Source organism: Camellia sinensis, chromosome 7 (genome assembly GCF_055761805.1).
Source record: "Camellia sinensis isolate YWXY chromosome 7, ASM5576180v1, whole genome shotgun sequence".
Lineage (NCBI taxonomy): Eukaryota > Viridiplantae > Streptophyta > Magnoliopsida > Ericales > Theaceae > Camellia > Camellia sinensis.
The window spans coordinates 68,650,138-68,663,840 of NC_138967.1; the positions used below are offsets into that span (position 1 = coordinate 68,650,138).

General features: G+C 43.4%; 1 protein-coding gene across 2 annotated transcripts in view; it reads left to right on the top strand.

Moving 5' to 3' along the window:
* Positions 1-13,703, top strand: part of LOC114277692 (uncharacterized) — a 59,584-nt gene that overhangs the window by 19,597 nt on the left and 26,284 nt on the right. For both annotated transcript variants that reach the window (XM_028219627.2, XM_082878143.1), the window contains exon 4: positions 6,494-6,688. In XM_028219627.2, the coding sequence (XP_028075428.1) occupies positions 6,494-6,688 (195 nt within the window). The remainder of the gene's footprint in view (positions 1-6,493; positions 6,689-13,703) is intronic.

Below are 13,703 nucleotides of genomic sequence, written 5' to 3' on the forward strand. Positions count from 1 at the left end.
TGGACCTGGAATCCAAGCAGGCGCTCTTTCGGGTTGCATGGAGCTTCCTACTTGACTGTTGAATTCTGTACCGAAATGTGAACCTCCTACCTAATACACTGATTGAGGTGGTGGCTGACTTGGAAGTGGGGGCTGTCCCTGCGGAAATGAAGGCCCCATGCTAGGTGGAGGTTTGTTACCTAAATGAAACATGGGCTGTGAATGATGCAGCTGAGGTGGACCAGAGTGCTGGAAACCAGGGTTCTGCCCAATTTGTGAATGAATCTGGTGAGAGAAAGCCGGCATTGAAGGTGGTCTCGGTTGTGGTGGCAGTGGGGGTTGCAGCGGCAGATGCATAATGCCACTTGTCTGTATTGGTTGCTGCAACTGGGTGGAGCCAGTGGGCAGAGAGGGTTGAAGTGGAGTGACATTGGTGGTGCTTGGGCATTAACATGTCCCTTCGGCTGCTGTACTGATTGTAAGGCATGTGATGGCAAGGACTGGGATTGGCATCACAGGTGGGTTTTGATGTTGCTTTCTTACAGGAATTGGAATCTGAGGCGACAGTTGACGACAGTACTTGGTTTTATCCACCCATCTATCCAAGTAATCTCTGTGAAACACATGACGACAGTTGCACAAATCTTTGTTGATTTTATCAGCGGAATAGGTTGAGGTCCGGCGGGCGGCCAAGGCGAGGTTGCCGCCCGTCGGTGAAGCGAAATTACTAGATTCTTAACCTTGCTCTGATACCATGTAAAAAAATTGATGTATATTATTGATTGATGTATGTTGTTGATATTTTTGAATGTATACAATCACTCTCCTATATATAGAAGAGAAAAACATACTCACCTACCACACTCAACTCTCACCTAACACACTTACATCTACCTACCACACTCAACTCTCACCTACTCTCCACCTACTCCTCACCTACTCCTCACCTACCACACTTACATCATCTTCGTGTGGAAGCCTATACAGATGCTGACTGGGCTGGATCAGTAACTGATAGGAGATCGACTTCAGGGTATTGCACCTTTGTTGGAGGCAACCTAGTTACTTGGAGGAGTAAGAAACAGAATGTGGTTGCCAGGTCAAGTGCAGAATCTGAGTTTAGAGCTATGGCACAAGGGGTGTGTGAGCTCTTATGGATCAAGTTATTGTTGAGTGATCTAGGTATTGATCAGACAGACTCCATGCGGTTATATTGTGATAATAAGGCCGCTATCAACATTGCTCACAATCCGGTTCAACATGACAGGACAAAGCATGTTGAGGTTGATCGCCACTTCATTAAGGAAAAACTCACTAATGGCACGATATGTACTCCCTTTGTGCAGTCTGGTGAACAACTTGCTGACATCCTCACTAAGGGACTTGGAAGTAAGCCCTTTCATGACATTTTAGGCAAGCTGGGCATGCGAGATATCTTCGCACCACCTTGAGGGGGAGTGTTAGAATAATATATTATTGTTTGGGTTCTTATTTTGTAATTATTCTATGCCTTAGGGCTCCTTGTAATTATTGATCTTCATTAATATAAATAGGGGATGATATCCTAATCATTCCCTAATCTGATATTCTCTAAATTTATCAATCTCTTAGGGGGAGTCTTGGAGTGAAGAGAGTCATGTTGTTTCTATTATTCTTGACCCAATACCACCACCAGCAGTACCTATTGTTGCTCCTATTGTTCCTAGCCCAGTACCACCTCCAGTGATATCTATTACTAGCAATACAAAATTCGATGTTGCCAAAAACAGAGAAGGCAATTCTATGTTAGGGATACAGAAAGGCAGAAAATTACCTAGATACAAGAGACCATTTCTAATCAATCACTGTCGTCTCCTTCTCTTAATGAAGGTCCAAGTAACCCTAAAACCCCTGATATTACTACCTAAGTTTGAACCTACTGATCTTGATATCCCCATTGTCAAGAGAAAATGTGAGATCTTGTACTCATCATCCTATTTCTAACTTTGTGTCTTATTCTCATTTGTCCTCTTTATATAAAAACCTTTGTGTCAAAAATTTCCTCTGTTAGCATATCTAATTATTTTCAGGATGCTCTTACTATTCCCTGAGTGGAAATTGGTCATGGTGGAGGAAATGAAAGCACTTCATAAGAATGACACTTAGGATTTGACTGAGTTACCTAGGGACAAACGAATTGTGCGATGCAAATGGGTGTATATTGTGAAGCACAAGGCAGATGGTTCAATTGAGACTTGTGGCAAAAGAGTTTTACTCAGACCTATGGGGTGGACTACCAAGTAACATTTGCTCTCGTTGCAAAGATGAATTCAGTCTGAGTACTTCTTTCTCTGGCAGCTAATCTGGACTAGCCACTTCATCAGTTTGATGTAAAAAATGCTTTCTTGTATGGTGACCTAGAAGCGGAAGTGTATATGGACATTCCTTCTGGCTTTGAAACTATAACGCCCCAAATTTCTAGCCTAAATGATAAGACAACAATCATGACTCTTTCAAGGAAAACCGAATATAAATCTCCAAACTTATATTACATGATACAATAGTTCTTCATGCAACAATACATTAATCCAACAACAAGTAAATAAACAAATAAATACCCCCAATGGTTTACAAGTTTCCAAGGCTTGAGCCTGGTTACACAAAATGATTATTCAAACCCACACAAACACAACCCTTGGCTTACACACAGAGTCACAGCAAAATGAGAGCATTGTACTCCCAATCCACATACTTCCACGCCCCTAGTTAGGTGAGATCACCACATCTTTTCCTGCACAAAAATCCCGTAGGGTGAGCATAAAGCCCAGTAGGAAATTCTTAACAAAGTATATACATTTTATACAAGTCTCAAGAGATGAAATGCACATGCCATGCTATGTTCTTTTTGAACATAAATCATATTTTCATTTTTTGAAAACCATCATGCTCAATAATATAATGTAATTTTAATTGTTCAAAACTTAACAATTTATTTCAAAGGCAGTAAATACGACTCTGATAATCCCTAGGTCGGTGTCTGCAAGTAGACTATACAAGTACTATCAAATTGTCATTTTTACCAGTATTAATCGGAAGGCTCGACACCTATTCACGCGGGTTTTCGGTCTTTCACTCCGGACTCTCAGGCCAACTTGTTCAATATCATCTCCGCCACCTATCAAGACTTGCCAGCGTATATACCCCAAAATCATACCATGAAAACTTGTTTCCCAACATTCTTTTCTCAATGCAAATTTTCAAATCAACTTTTAAAGTTTAATGTAATCAAATGAATTGATATGCCAATAACACAAGATAAATATAAATACTTTTATTCCACTTTATCATCCAAGGAATAAAACAATTCCCTCTTCTCAAGTATCCTCAATAATTAGTCATTTCAAGACTATTTCAACATTTTGAACAATAATTTCCAAAATGAACAAAAATTCTCATATTCTCTAAAATTCATCATTTGTAAAAATATAAATAAGAAATTTTCCAAACATCATTTATTTTGACACACAAAATAAATTTAACAATATCATTCATGGATTTTCAATCTCTTTTAAAAGAAAATTCAAATTCTAGGTTTTCTCACCAAAACTATACAACTCAAATTTTTTGAAAGAAAACTTTCCAAAATCATCTTTTCATCAATCAACGAAGATCAAAACCCATAAGATCATTCTAAAAGAACAAGAGACAAACTCACTTTCAAAATCGCTCAACTTCTTGAATTAACAATCAATTTTCAAAGCTATCGAAAGATGATTTCGAAAATCATATAGATTTTGCAAAAATATATATATAACTCTAAGAAAATCCCTACCTCAAGTTCTGAAGAAGAAATGAAACGAAACGAAACGAAACCCCCAAAATCAATGGTGTCGAAACTCGATCTTCATTGCACACAACGAAGCCCTTGAGAAGTTAACCAACTTTGTTGAAGAACCTATGGCAGAACGCTAATGGATCTTGAGAAATCAAAGTTTCAATCTAATTTGGCGTAGGGAAATGTAGAGAAAAGGGAGAGGAAATGTTTTAGAGAGAGAGATTTACAAAAGTGATCTGAAATATCAGATTCACGAACTGATATAATACATGGTCAGCTTGAGCGTGGAATGCCCCGCTCGAGCGTCGAATGCACCTTCCCAGTACTTTTGCCGACAGGTCAAATTTCTGGAACCAAACATTCTTCGCTCGAGCGCATAAACGGCCGCTCAAGCGGACAAGCAATTTCTAATGCATATTGCATTTTTGCTTCGGGGGCGCTACCCCTCAACCTCGCCAGGGCGCTGCCATAGGACCCGCCAAGGGGCGCTACCCCCTGGACCCCCGCTAACTGACCGGGCAACTCGATCCCTGCCAGGGCACTGCCCTTGGACCCGCCAAGGGGCGCTGCCCCCTGGACCCCCGCGAGCTGACCGGGCAGCTCGATCCCTGACATACTCAGCGAAGTGGCAAAACTGGGATCGCTACAGAAACTCTTTGAACTAAGGCTAAGGTGTGTTGACTTCGAAAGTTATTATATAACCTCAAACAGTCCCCTAGGGCTTGGTTTGAGAGATTCACTCAAGCAATGCTAAAATATAGCTTCAAACCGAGTCAGGCTGATCATACTCTGTTTGTTAAACATTCCTCTCATGATAAGACTGCAACTCTCATTGTATATGTGGATGACATAGTGCTTACAGGAGACGATGTTGAGGAAATCTCTTTGTTGAAAAAGTATTTGGCCAGTAAGTTTGAAATCAAAGACTTGGAGAACTAAAGTACTTTCTGGGGATTGAAGTGGCTAGGTCCAAAGATGGGATTTTCATTTGTCAGAGAAAATATATCCTTCACATGTTGAAGGAAACAGGGATACTTGGAAGTAAAGCTTGTGACATACCACTGGAATCTAATCAAAAACTTTGTGATGATAGTGGGGGAGCAGCCGTTGATAGAGGGAGTTATCAGAGATTAGTGGGTAAGCTTATTTACTTAGCCCATTGTCATCCTGATATTGATATTGCCGTTATTGTAGTTAGCTAGTTTATGCACGCTCCTCATGAAATACATTTGGCGGCAATTATGAGAATTTTGAAATACTTGAAATCTTCTCCTGAAAAAGGTCTTTATTTTTCCAAACATGATCATCTTAGTGTGGAAGCTTATACGAATGTTGATTGGGCAGGATCAGTAACTGATAGGAGGTCCACTTCAGGGTATTGTACTTTTGTTGGAGGCAATTTAGTTACTTGGAGAGTAAGAAACATAATGTGATTGTCAAGTCTAATGCAGAAGCTGAGTTTAGAGCTATGGCATAAGGTGTGTGTGAGCTCTAGTAGATCAAGTTGTTATTGCATGATCTGGGAATTGACCAGAAAGACTCCATGCGGTTATATTGTGATAATAAGGCTGCCATCAACATAGCTCACAATCCTGTTCAACATGACATGACAAAGCATGTTGAGACTGATCGTTACTTCATCAAAGAGAAGCTCACTAGTGGCACAATATGTATTCCATTTGTGAAGTCTGGTGAACAACTTGCAGATATTCTCACCAAGGGAGTTGGCAGTAAACTATTTCATGATATTCTTGACAAGTTGGGCATGAGAGATATCTTTGCACCAGCTTGAGGGGGAGTGCTAGAATATATGTTAGGATCATTCTATTATTTATTTCCTTATTTAGATTATATTTTGATTCCGTAATTAGTGTCGTAGGACTTTCTTATTCTATTAGCTGTTATTTCCTTATTCTATTATTTCCTTATTTGTGCCTCCAAGGTTTTCATTGTAGGCTACCTATTATCAATATAAAAGGGGGTGATTGTCTAATCATTCTCTAAGTTAGTTTTCTCTCAAATAAACACTGGTAACTATAGCTTGAGAGCAAATAATCCTACTGATTGAGATTGTAGTGTTTTGAAAATTGATTTGCTGGGCATTTTTTGTTTCTTTTATTTATGAAAGTAATGATGGATGTGTATGGAATTCATTGTTTTCCTTAATAAAAAGCATAATACTCCACTTTCATCAGGAAATTTCAGTTCAAGTGAAGAAAAACCATTTTGGAACCTTTCATGTAAAATATATGTAATATTTCTGATTACCTGCTATTCTTACCCCTCTCTGTAACTTTTTGTGTGTTTTGCCTTTCGCAAATTCTACCTGTGGATTTCATGCTTCTCTATTGCCCTTCATACTTGCCAAATTTTAGGTCAATCGGAGATCAAAAGCTAATTCATCGATACAGCTCTCAAAACTAGAGTTATATTATATATAATATAATGGATGACCTAACTCTTGATCTCCAATTTGTTTGTAATTTGGAAAGCATGAAGGACATAGGATGAGTATGAATCCAAACTATGTTTTACATAAGGTGAGATGCACAATAAGTTACAGAGGGTATATGAATAAAAATTCTTATGCCAGGTGTAAACAAATTCCTCCTCACATATGTCTCATAAATAAGGGATTTTTTGTTGCTAAAAGTTAACTGTCATGGGAGCTGATTTGATGGTGGTCTTTTAAATGTGCAGTGGTGAAGGCATATCAGTACACATCCGTAACAAGTGTTATGCTACTGGATTGTTGGTCAATCCCATCCGTAATATTCCTTACCTGGTTTTTCTTGAAGACAAAATACAGATTCAAAAAATATATTGGTGTTGCTATCTGTGTTGCTGGCCTTGTGGTGGTTGTCTTTTCAGATGTACATTCAAACAACCGGTCAGGTTAGTAAATGCTGTTGTAAGTAGAATATTTGAGTTTTGTTTTGTTCTTTGTATGCTTCTGTAAGGATAATAGTCTGATTATCTTGCCTGGTGTTCTGGATATGTTTATGTGGATCGTATGTTTAATAGTTGTTTATGCACTGATAAGGACAATCCAGACCAAAAAAAGGAAAAAGAAAAATGATGACCACAATATAATACATGCTAGTGTCTGAATTTTTAAGGGGTTTGCTCAAGATTTATGGAATTCTTGGCTATATAAACACTTGGCATGTGTATATATATAATTTACAATTTTACTGGATTTTATTTATCTTAATACTTGTTCTGCCTGTGTGAGATTGCTACTGGTGACCATAGATTCTTTAATTTAAGTCATTTTTATTATTAATATTTTTAAAAATCTTTAAAAAATGGACTTATATTATGGGAAGAATTCTTCCCATAACAAATGGACCTGCCAATTCTTACATGATGAAGAAGCTAACTTTAACAAATGGACTTATATTATGGGACATTGTCACCACCCCATCCCACTCCAAATAGGATAGTGTAGTGGTCGGCCAGTAGTCGTAGACTACCAAAGGCCTAACTTTCAAAACGAGTTGGACTCCTATGATAATTGGGGCGAATTTTAACATTCTCAAGTGCGGAAATCATTATTTTCTGTGAAGTGGTTTGGAAATACTCTTCTGATCCCGGGGGACGCTAGTGATCCTCTTCTAGTCACCTGAAAAGGAATAAACACTCCAGTCGGGGGTGCCGGAATTAGCACTCCGACGGGCAAGTCAGTTGCTAAACTCTGAATTGCTTATAGTTTAAGTAAAGTGTAATACTTCTCACATACCTCTTACTGGTTGATATTCTTCTATTTATATCCTTTCTCTCTTGGGCCTCGGGATTAGGCCCACTCTCTGTTCGTCATTCGGCTTCCTTTGTAGCAAATTGCTTTTTACTCAGCCCTTGCCCTATTCGGTCGAATAGGGTAGGGTTTGGATGTGGGATGAAGCCGAATACTATACATATATTCCAGTTCTCCAAGTTCATCTACTCCGCCTATTTACGACCCCCATTATTCGGCCCCCACAATTGCCCCCCAAGCATTCCACTAATGACAGTTGGTTGGAGTGTTTGGTTTCGAAGGCGAAAAGTCAGAGCTGAAATTCGGCGGCTGACCCCATTCCAATGCAGATGTCTGAACACACGCTTCTCGGTCATCATTTCAACTTCTCGCCCCTTCGTACTCTCCTTATTATAATTTAAAATTTTGACGTCTTTTCAAATACACACTTTCAGATACTTGCCACTGAACTGTCTTCCGCGTTATCTCTGCAACTTCCTTTCCTTCTCTATCTTCTTCGTCTCTCGTAAGTTCTCTCCCTTTCTGCTCTAAGTCCTTTTGCCTGGTTTGTTTTTGGTTTCGAGCATTCGTGTAAACTGTGGGAAATGGCAAAACACCTGAAAGACCTTCTCTCTTCGGATCGAATTTCTGGCTTCCGACGCCATTTTTCCATTTCTGATGACGTCCGTCTGTCATTCGTGACAGACGACACCCTCAATATGGAGAGGGCTGATGGATCCACGATCGTCTTCCCTCTCCTATCAATCGCAGAGGGTGGAGTCCGATTCCCACTTCATCCATTCCTTAGGGTTGTGCTCTGCCATTGGAGTTTAATCCCTTCCCAACCCAATGTTAATTTTTTTAGAATCGTAATGGGGATTATCGCACTAAACCGTCGCCTTAGGATTAAGCTCCGCATTCTTGCTATTCGGCATTGTTATGCCTTGGCCAAGTCTTCTGGTCGGCATAGGCGTTGCTTCCTTAGGGCCAAGGACACCGACCATCAACTAGTGACTATGCTTTCCAGCTCTGGGAAGCGAGTCGATGATGTTATGGTTGTTGTCCAAGGTAATTGGGAATTCGGCGAAGGTGAGGATCGCCTCAATCCTATTCCTAGACAGAGGGGCGAACCAGGTGGCCGTGTAGCTTCTTTTATTTATTTTTGTTATATTCATAAAGCTTCATTTTCGAGACCTCATGGCTTTGCTTGTGCAGGGAACGATTTGAAGAAAGTCCTGACTTCAACCGACGACGCCATTCTTTCGAAAATCAAGGTTGCGCTCAGATATTTCGGCCGGCCGAGTCTTCAAAAACAAGAGAGGGCGGCCCACATTCTTCTCCGCTACGAGCCGACCTATACAACCTTCTCGGCGGCAGAGAACATCCCAATTCCGAAGGGTGAGGAGTTTCTTACCGCCTTTATCCTGACCGATTTCAAGAATTTGAGGCAAGTCGGTTTCGAGGGATTAGATTCGGAGCGACAGGAAGTAGCTGAGGCCGCCGAGTCAGACCAATCCGAAGTCGAGGTCGACGAGGCTTTGAAGCTAGCATTTGAAGAAGCCGGCCTCAATTCAGTTGATCCTCCGTCCACTTCGGGTCGAGAGGACCTTCCACTTGACGATATTTTTCACGGTTTGGAGGACCTTCCCGGCACGTACCCAGAAGATATGGCTGGGTTGAGCCTCACTAAACTTGCCAAGAAGGCGAACGCGGAAATGATGGCCGTGCGGCGAAGGGCGGAGGCCATTCGGGCTGCCGAATCTCAGCCCTCCCAGACTCTTGGTAGATCTCAGCCCTCCCTGCCTATTGGCGAGTCCCAATCCTCCTTGCCTGTTATTGAGGAGGGAACGACAAAAAACGAAAGTGCCGAGGCGGAACCTTTTGTGCAGGCAAGTGTAGAAGTTGAGTAAAGGGTAGAGAAGCGCCCTGCCGAGATTGAGGCCGGCTCAAAAGAAGACCGTGCCGACAAACGACCTCGTTTGGAGGAATCGGCTGTGATTGTACCTTTTGTTATTCAACTGAAGATAAAAAATACGCCGATCTCCTCCGACACTTCGGTAATCAAAGATCCAACGGTCGCACTCAGCATGGCCACATCCGTTTCACTGCCTGCTGACAATGCGGCTTTTTGAGCGGAGCCGGATCTGGTTGCAATTGCGTTGGCCGCGCAATCGGTTGTCTTTTCACTTTACGCAAATATTGTTTTAGTCTTAACTTCCTGTTTTGTAGGCCGCCGGAAGGATAGCCAAGATGGGCCGTCGCCATCACGATGCTGTCGAGCAGATTGGCCGTTTACAAGCGGAGGTTAAGGGCCAAAGGAGTAGGGCCGAGTTCGAGGTTATAAGGGCGAAGATGGAGGGCGCCCGCGCCGAGGCCGAGATGGAGAGAGCCTGCAATGCTGAAGAATTGAGATCGGTCGCCGAGAAGAGGGCGGATGCGAGCGACGACACGCTTAAATTGGCCCAGGAGGCGATCTCTAAATTGGAGGTTGCGTTGGAAGAAATAAAGAAGGGGAAGGAAGCAGCCGACCTGGAGGCTTCCAGGGCATTCGATGCTGGGAAAAAATCTGCTTTCGATGAATACGTAGACGAAGTCCCCAAATTTGAAAATCGGGGATTCAAACACGGCTGGCTCAAAGCCCTTGCTGCTGCTGATGTGACATTGGCTACGCCGATTCCATACGAGCAAGTGGATGTTGAGCTGCTGGAGTCTGATTCTGAGGACTAATTTGGGCGGCTCTTGTTTTTGTTTTAGAATTTGCGTGTATGTTTACAGCTTTTTGTTTAGTAATTTTCAGCTTTTTACAGCTTTTTGTTTAGTAATTTTCATATGTAAAATAGTTACAATTTGTGCCCAATTTACTTAATGAAAATTCGTTTTGTGCTTTGCTGTTATTAATGAATGGTATTGTTTTGTTGCTGTTTTGGATAAAACGTTCTGTATACTTGCCGACTAGATGATTAGGCCATTTAAAAAGCCAAAAATTAGTACATGAAGTGGCTGTGGCACATATCAATCGGTATGAGGCCAAGATGCTCGGCCGGTTAGATTAATAAATCTGCCCTTGTCCTAGCCAGTGCATGAACTCCAAGGCATTGATCTATAATTGCCGTTTAGATAATTAGGCCGTTTAAAAAGCCAAAAATTAGTACATGAAGTGGTTGTGGCACATATCAATCGGCATGGGGCCAAGATGCTCGGCCGGTTAGATTAATAAATATGCTCTTGCCCCAGCCAGTGCATGAACTCCAAGGCATTGATCTATAATTGCCGTTTAGATAATTAGGCCGTTTAAAAAGCCAAAAATTAGTACATGAAGTGGCTGTGGCACATATCAATCGGCATGGGGCCAAGATGCTTGGCCAGTTAGATTAATAAATCTGCCCTTCCCCCAGCCAGTGCATGAACTCCAAGGCATTGATCTATAATTGCCGTTTAGATAATTAGGCCGTTTAAAAAGCCAAAAATTAGTACATGAAGTGACTGTGGCACATATCAATCGGCATCCTTCGTTTGGAGTTTAGCGTTAATGAAATTGCCTCGGGGTCACTGCAAGCATTAGAAATAAATGAGATGGGCTCTTCGCGCCAGTAACTTCACTTACTGTGTTCAGACTCAATTCAAAACAACTTGTCGCGAATGTCAAATAGAGTTTTCTTCAACAGCAGAGGCGAAGCTCGAACTTTGGCTGAGCTTGATACTGCAATGAATCGCAGCAGAGAACCCACCCGTGCGGGAAGTAGGGCGTCCAAAGAACGGGAAAAACATCAGCCTCCAAGTCATCGAAGCAGATCACCTCGAAAGGAGAAACAGCAACGGGGAAGTTCTCCGCGACCGCGCCCCAGAGATGAGGCCGACGTAGCGCCGCGACCGTTGAGTTTTGCAGTTTTTGTGGGGAATAAACCAATGACGGAGGCGGACTCCATTATCAAGGACCCAAGTGTGGCGATCAAGTTTGCTCGACAGATTTTTCCATCGGAGGTCCAGCAGTCGATGATTGGTCGACAGGATTTTGACGTATTTCGAGAGGGCATCCATAGGGCGGTGAAGGGGCTGTACACCGCCTATGAAGTCGGCATGCGCCTGCGCGCCACGCAGCAGGAGATAGAGAAAATGGACGAACGGATCCGCAGTTCGGAGGCTCGTGCGGAGAAAGCCGAGCGTGAGCTTAAGGAGCTTAGGAAGGCTAAATCCACCGAGCCGCATGCGGCGGGTCAATCTAACCCGATCGTGGAGGAGAGGGTGACCCAACGGCTATTGAGTCATGCCATTGCCGACCGAGATACGGCAAGCATGTTTGCCGTAGAAAATGCGAGGGCCAAGGGTTATGAGCAAGGCTTCTATGCGGGCCGGAAGGTTGGGATCGACAAAACGAAAGAGAAACTTGCAGAGGAGGTCTGTCGATGCGAGAATCAGGGTTTAAGCACGGTTGGATTGCGGCACTTCATGCCGCGGAGGCTCTCCGAGCAAAGGGTGTCGATTCGGCGTTGCCGCTGTACCAACGTGATCACTTGCCCTTTTCTGCCTTTGAAGTCAAAAAGAGCGACGATGAGGGAGACGCCGCATAAAAATATTCGTTGTAATGTTCAAACGCGGATTGCGTCTAAAATTATTTAATTATTGGTTGAATGAACAAAATGCTTTGTTTTCAATATTCCTGTTGCTTTATAATTTTTCTTTGGCACACTTATATTTGCATGTTTTGTGTTTTGTTTCATAAATGTTTGAATAAAGTTGTTTTTGCATAAATGTGCTTTATTGGATAGACATTGTTCGAATAAACGGTTTTTGCCGGCTCGTCATAACGGAGCGCTCTTCATTAAATATTTATTCAGCATACATGTTACACGACCCTGGCAATAAATTCGAAGGCTTAATCGGCCCAAAGGCGTTGCGCCGATGGGGCTCCGAATCCGGAGATTTTATTTGGCCAATCGTGATATCCACGAAGGGTGCTCCGAATCCGGAGGCTTTATCGGCCCAAGGACGTCATGCGCCGATGGGGCTCCGAATCTGAGGACTTTATTTGGCCAATTGTGATATCCACAAAGGGCGCTCCGAATCCGGAGGCTTTATCGGCCCAAGGACGTCATGCGCCGATGGGGCTCCGAATCCGTAGACTTTATTTGGCCAATTGTGATATCCACGAAGGGCGCTCCGAATCCGGAGGCTTTATCGGCCCAAGGACGTCATGCGTCGATGGGGCTCCGAATCCGAAGACTATTTGGCCAATCGTGATATGCACGAAGGGCGCTTCGAATCCAGAGGCTTTATCGGCCCAAGGACGTCATGCGCCGATGGGGCTCCAAATCCGGAGACTTTATTTGGCCAATCGTGATATCCACGAAGGGCCTCCGAATCCGGAGGCTTTATCGGCCCAAGGACGTCATGCGCCGATGGGGCTTCGAATCCGGAGATTATTTGGCCAATCGTGATATGCACGAAGGGCGCTCCGAATCCGGAGGCTTTATCGGCCCAAGGACGTCATGCGCCGATGGGGCTCTGAATTCAGAGACTTTATTTGACCAATCATGATATCTACGAAGGGCACTCCGAATCCGGAGGCTTTATCGGCCCAAAGATGTCATGCGTCGATGGGGCTCCGTCTCCGAATCCGGAGGCTTTATCGGCCCAAGGACGTCATGCGCCGATGGGGCTCCGAATCCGAAGACTATTTGGCCAATCGTGATATGCACGAAGGGCGCTTCGAATCCAGAGGCTTTATCGGCCCAAGGACGTCATGCGCCGATGGGGCTCCAAATCCGGAGACTTTATTTGGCCAATCGTGATATCCACGAAGGGCGCTCTGAATCCGGAGGCTTTATCGGCCCAAGGACATCATGCGCCGATGGGGCTCCAAATCCGGAGATTATTTGGCCAATCGTGATATGCACGAAGGGCGCTCCGAATCCGGAAGCTTTATTGGCCCAAGGACGTCATGCCCCGATGGGGCCCTGGATTCAGAGACTTTATTTGGCCAATCGTGATATCCACGAAGGGCGCTCCGAATCCGGAGGCTTTATCGGCCCAAAGACGTCATGCGCCGATGGGGTTCCGTCTCCGAATCCGGAGGCTTTATCGGCCCAAGGACATCATACGCCGATGGGACTCCGAATTCGGAGACTATTTGGCCAATCATGATATCCACGAAGGGCGCTCAGAATCCGGAGGCTT